Source organism: Plutella xylostella, chromosome 17 (assembly GCF_932276165.1).
Source record: "Plutella xylostella chromosome 17, ilPluXylo3.1, whole genome shotgun sequence".
NCBI classification, from domain to species: Eukaryota; Metazoa; Arthropoda; class Insecta; order Lepidoptera; family Plutellidae; genus Plutella; species Plutella xylostella.
Genome location: NC_063997.1, coordinates 10,334,266 through 10,340,561, shown reverse-complemented (window position 1 = coordinate 10,340,561; position 6,296 = coordinate 10,334,266). Strand labels below are relative to the sequence as shown.

Genomic DNA, 6,296 nt, shown 5'->3' with positions numbered 1-6,296 from the left:
CGACCTCAAAGTGAAGGAAAACGCAGAGAGGGAGGCGCGACGGACGCATTAGCTGCTAGCGACATCTTGCGGACGTACGCGTAAGTAATAGTTACGTTGTTTTTCACCTAGATGGCGCTAGTTGTATCAAACGGTTTAGCACATTTTGTTAAGCTCGTAAGGTAACTGACACAATAGTTAACGGTAAATGTCTTAGATGGCGCTTTAGTAATATTTTACTTTTCTTTTTTTCAGGTGAAAATTGTGATAAGAATGAAACTGAAATAAGAAGCTATGGTATGATCTCTCAAATTATGGGGCATCTAATGTTATTTAAATTTAATAGTCTATTACTAGTGATATAATAATTAGATATGAAAATATATATTCCCGTTAATATTAACTTTAACCAAGTAATATTATAAACTAGATATTAAATTAGATAATGACATTTTTTTTGTTGTGACAAAACTATAAATTCTTTGTTATAACTGCAACACTATTTGTTTTTGTATAGTTACTTAAATCTTATTTTGGACTGGACAAAATTCTAGTGTGATAATGCGACAATTATTTTTTTGGCTTCAGAATTTACATGAATAGTTATAAGTAATAGTTATTAATAGTTATAAATCCTACTATTAATTATACTACAATTTGAAACATTTTGAAGAGGAAGTTTAAAGTTTTTAAGTTTTTAGACAATAAAATCATAAACTCCATAAGTAAGTATATCCGATAAAAACTAAAACTACAGGCAACCCTTTCGAGGTGATTCAAGTAGGTAGTAGTAGCCTACTAGTAGTAGGCAGTAAAAATTATTGATATATGTACTTACTTATATACCTACATTTAACTAACAATTATTTTATAGAATAGATAATGACTGTTTTACATGTTTTTCATATACCTACCTACTTAAGTATAAATAAGTTATTCTTTTTACATAAATGTGAACTGATGCGATGATGATGTATGAATTTATATCAAACAAATGCATTTTCAAATAATATTGAGACTGTCCAACGTCCTTAAAAATTAAGAAGGTGGAAGTAGATTTTTATTTTTGTATTTTTATAATAAATGATTCTGATAATGTGATTTACATATACGTAAGTATATTTTAAAGTTTTATTATTAGTCCCCTTCCCTTATTATGTGAGTTATGTGAGAACCTGTAAAATATTATTATTTTGTATACTTATTAGTTTATGCTTGTGTGGTACCTATCTACTTATTATACCTATGTGTTCTATATACTTATGATATGTTTTAAAAATGTGGTTAGGTGTTTGGGTGGTTTTACCTCGGCAAAAAGACAAGTATATTTTCCAAACGTAATATAAAAAGAACATTGCCCTTTTGGAGTAAAGGATCATCCAAGTTTATCAACGATTCCGCCGGCATGGCGCGCGCTCATAAGGTCGAATCGATTTGTTGCATCAGCGGGACCGCCACGTAGTTTACGCGTGACTGGAATGGATATTCGCCCTTATCGACATGACCATAGCCTGGTTTGCCATCGTCTATTGCGAAGTAATTGTGGCCAATATTGGAGCGTATGACCATGCTGTGAACAGAATATTTCATGAGGGTTTGCTACGCTATAGGTAGTTCTGTAGTGGAGACCGCGACTAAGCAAACGTTGGACGCCCATGGCTAGATGGGGTGACAACTTGCGAAAGGTGGCTGGTAATGATTGGATGTGGAAAGCTATAGTTCTTTTTAGTGGCGTCCATTTGGAGAAGCCTACATCCAGTAGTGGACTGCTTTAGGCTGATGTTGATAATGATGCTACTCTATACATGGTGGAAATTAATCAGTGAATTTTGATAGAGCCTCCTCGATGCCAGTTTCGCCTGCTGCTTATAGAGGGTGTTTCACAAGTTGTAAGTATACACATTTATGCCCTTCTTGCAACTAGAGTTACAAGCTTTTGATTCTGCTTAAATGGAATATATCATTCTGAAAGTGAAGCATAGAGGTATCAGCCAACAGCTTTATATTATCTGAAAAAGCTCTAGGTACAATTGTCTACACAAATTATTCATAAATAAGTTAGAAAACTTTATGCATATTAATTTTATTTTGGAGTCGAGTGTACGTCGTGATCGGTTCCACGAACCAGAGTCTACTGCATAGAAAAACATCTTAATTTAACGCCAAATTTGGTCACATAATGCGACAGACTGGGTATACAATGAGCAAGTTATTTATTTATTAAGTTTTTTAGACGCCAGAGGTCTTTAACCGGCTTTTGAAATTGCTGATGTCCGGCGCGGGAACTGGATCTAATGATTTTTGCTTGAGGCGTCGGCGCGTTTACACCGGTGACGCTGCGAATGTTCGAACCTGCTCTGAGAGCATTCGTCGTGGAGCGTTCACACCGGACTGCACTATGAATTTATGAACTGGTTATTGGTAGAAGTTAAGAAGGCATATTGCTTGTTTGATACATGGTCATTAAACTGTTAGAAATCTTAATACCGAGATGTATAAGAAGGGTTACTGATATCTATTTAGACTGGATTCAAACTGCGTACTAAGACGATTAGACAAACATTATCAATGTGAAATTTTGTAAGTTGGATGGATGTTTGTGACTCTTTCACGGTAAAACAGCTGGATGAATTTTGATGATATTTAGTATGTACGAAGCTGACTACCAGGTGTTTGTTACCGGCACGCCAAGAAGAAGCAGCTGACACCCTGGAACGGGTACTTTTTTCTGGGAAAACTACTTGGTTTCGTCGAAATTCCGTAAGTAATGGGGCACCGATAAGGGAACGCAGTAACCTTCATTAATACTCATCATTACAATACAACCCATGGGCAGGGGTCTTCTTCCAATGAAGGATGATTAAATACTCGTTTAACTCAGCTTCAGGTCCAATAAGTGGCGATGCTCGCCGACTGTAAACGCGTCTAAAAAGCTCATTTTGCCACAAAACAAGCAGGCCGACCCGAGATCATCGTTCGCCCGAGGCCTTATAACAGTACTTTGATCACACCAGAGTCTCCGACTTATGTAAGAGCTAGTCCTCTCACGCCATCCCACCTCGATCCACGGGATATCGGGGCCTTGAAAAACCTAATTTAAATCCGACTCGTCTGTCGGAACGAGAAAAACCTAGCTCGAAATTCAAAACAGTAAATTCGATTGAGTGCATTCTATATTTTTTCTGTTTTGTTTTTTTTTTTTATTGTGTGTGTTATTGACCGCTGTTTTGTGTATGGATTAAGGTACAGTTGTAATAAAATATGAAAACAAACAATTGACTACAAATATGGAGGTTGTCAGGTTAGTAACAGGTTATAAAGTAACAAGCCCATTTACTATAAAGTAGTACTAGTAAATAATAAAATGAACCTAATGATTGGATATTTGTCTCCAATAGCATAGCGCGATGTTTATCGTTGCTATCGGAATTCGAAATGACATGATATTATGTTGTTTGTGGAGTTATAGAGTGAAAGTCGACTTTCCTTTTCTGCCAGACGAACAGACAGGCTAATGTGAGAAAGCCAATATGAACGTATAGATGTACTCACTAAGGTCACCCCGATTAGCACTTGGTTAGTTAAGCGATTTAATTGCTCGTTTAAATAGGCTCTTATAGTGATAGTGAAATTTAATCATCACATTAGCCATTTATCAGGTAGTTACCAAATTATTTGTGTATATTAAAAGTTTATGTAGTTCAATAAAGTCATTACATAAATTATCTTTATCGAATTAGGCAAGACTTAATCTCAACAATACTCGAACTCGAAGACTCTTAATCTCTCAACTCCATTCTAATTTATGAAGTTTATTATTTTTCAGATACAAACTAGTTCTAACGATATTATTAGTAATTTTCGTTCAGAATGCTTACAACGAAAATGTTGAGACCATAACAAAAAATACTACTAACATAAATAAAACAATTGAAAATGATGATAAAGAAAAAGCCAAACAATATCTTGAAGCTATTGCCAATGTTACAGCAAACAGATCCTTACAAGATGATCAAATAAATGCAATAATCGAATCCATCAATCAAATAAAAAATAATTTAACATCAGATAAAAATCTAAGGCATGACGATAAAGATGAGCTGAATGAAGCTATAATCCTCAGTTTACCTAAAAGCTTCAATAAAACTCAAATCAATATAACTAAAAGTGATACTGTGTCAGAAGCTAAGACTAATGAAAAAACTAATAAAACAAATATATTTCTAGAACATTTTGAAAATTTGAAAAACCATGCAACAGAAATAATTAATTTTAATGCCACAGTTGAAAACATAAAAAAGGATTACGATAAACAAGTGAACCAGACTGAGAATAACCAAACAACGTATGTAGAAATAATGACCATAGAACCGAATAACGCTAACAAAAGCAATTCAACATCACATAACATTATAGAAATCCTGAAACATTTGATGCCGATGTTCAACAGCACGTTGACCAAAGAACTTCACAACATAACTGTCATAGAAAGAGATCGCAGTAAGAACCACTCATTTTCCGAGGTCAAAAACATCTCGACTATAATCGTCACCTATTGTGATAAAGAAAACTTGACAAAAGCAAGTCCTACCTCGGATCTTGGAGCAGAGACTGATGTGAAACTACCGGCAAATTCTACAAAGAATGACGACTTCTTGGAAGAGATATCCGCACAATTTTTTGACGATGATGATTATGAGGATGAAGACATACCTGAAACAAATTTAACTAATGAGGAAAAGAAAGACATAATGGAGGCGGCGGATTATGGAATGAGAAAAATGCATGAGTTATACAGTATTATGGAGCCGAAGTTGTATTCTATGGGTAAGTTAATAACAACTTTTAAATATTAGTTCCTTAAATCCTTAATTAAAAGTACATAAAGCGCATACCTACATTCTTATTTTACGTTACAAAAGGTTAAATAATAGAAATAAAATAATCATTATTACACAAAAAATACATTATTGACATTGTTTATGGTAAAGTTAAGCACAATTTAAGTAGGTATCAAATACAGCACTTTGACTGGCTGGATTGTTGCTGTGCAAGCTTGAGTAGAATTCCTCAAGCGTACAATTGAAAATTTGACAATCTCTATGTTAAACCTGCTTCTGAATCTCACGCCCATGATTTCCACCATTTACAAATAATCAATAATGTTGACTGGCAGAAAATGCTTTTAGCATTAAGTCCACCCTTTGTACTTTTATTTGTAATATTTGTACAATAAAGAGTTAAATAAATAAATAATTATTAAGACCCGACGAAAAAAGGGGTGTATAAAACCCCTCTTTTTCGGTAGTAACGTAGCCGTACCTCCTAAACTGCTGGGCTGATTTTCGCCGTTTTTTTTTGGGTCATAGGTATTGTTACCCCAAGTGTTCTTAGATATATTCACAAGCATAATACCATGCAGGTCTCTGGCTGGACGACACGAACCCGGCGCGCTACGTGGCGGCGTTCAGTGCTCCCTCCGAGGAGGCGGCGCGGCTCACGCGCTACGGGTATGCGAGTCTGCAGGCCGCCGCCCGCCTCCGGCAGCGGGCCAGGTGAGGAATCCTAACTAATATTATAAATGTGAAAGTAACTGTGTTTGTCTGTCTGTCTGTTACTCTTTCACGCCAAAACTACTGAACGGATTTGAATGAAATTTGGTATACATACGGTCTAGACCCTGGGAAAGAACATAGGCTACTTTTTATCCCGGAATTCCCACGGGAAAACTTTTAAAGGAGAAGCGAAGCGCGCGGGAACAGCTAGTACAATATAATGCACTCAAGAGCGATGAGAAAGTTCCACTCACAAAATGCCGACATTAAATGGCTCTAATTTTTATAACATTTCATTATTGGATTTCAATATTTACGTTTTTAGCTGGTAATATTCTGATGCGATGTTAAAAGTACTTATATATTGCACACAGCGTCATTGAAGTCGTATTTTCTGTTTACGATTAATTTGGTTCTATTGTCGCTTGACCTTTTTCATAGCTCGTGAGAGTCGTGAGTGTATAACACCCTGGCTTTTTTTACGCGACGACGCCGACATGTATGAAATTTGAGTATCAGGTTTCTTCAATTGCTGTAGATACATGTAATCATTTAAATATGGCCAAAGGAAACGTTAAACGTTCGTGACTGAGGTCAACTCAAGGGCCAGCTGAAAACCCGCGCTGTGGCCTCACTGTCCACAGCATATGCTGAGCTGGTGCCGTTTTGACACTCTGAACAGCATCCTTTATTTGTTTGTTTTGTTTGTTCTGTATAAAGTATTCTCGTTATTTTGTTATTGTTTCTTTTTCTGTCTTATTA

The 6,296-nt window shown here is 35.8% G+C and overlaps 1 protein-coding gene across 1 annotated transcript; it reads left to right on the top strand.

Annotated features, from left to right (window-relative positions):
* The first annotated feature begins 3,038 nt into the window (after positions 1-3,038).
* LOC125488437 lies at positions 3,039-5,538 on the top strand. Its single transcript, XM_048626924.1, has 3 exons — positions 3,039-3,280; positions 3,806-4,806; positions 5,402-5,538. Exons 1-3 carry the CDS (start codon positions 3,267-3,269, stop codon positions 5,536-5,538), a joined length of 1,152 nt encoding a protein of 383 aa, XP_048482881.1. The 5' UTR covers positions 3,039-3,266.
* The last annotated feature ends 758 nt before the right edge of the window (positions 5,539-6,296 follow it).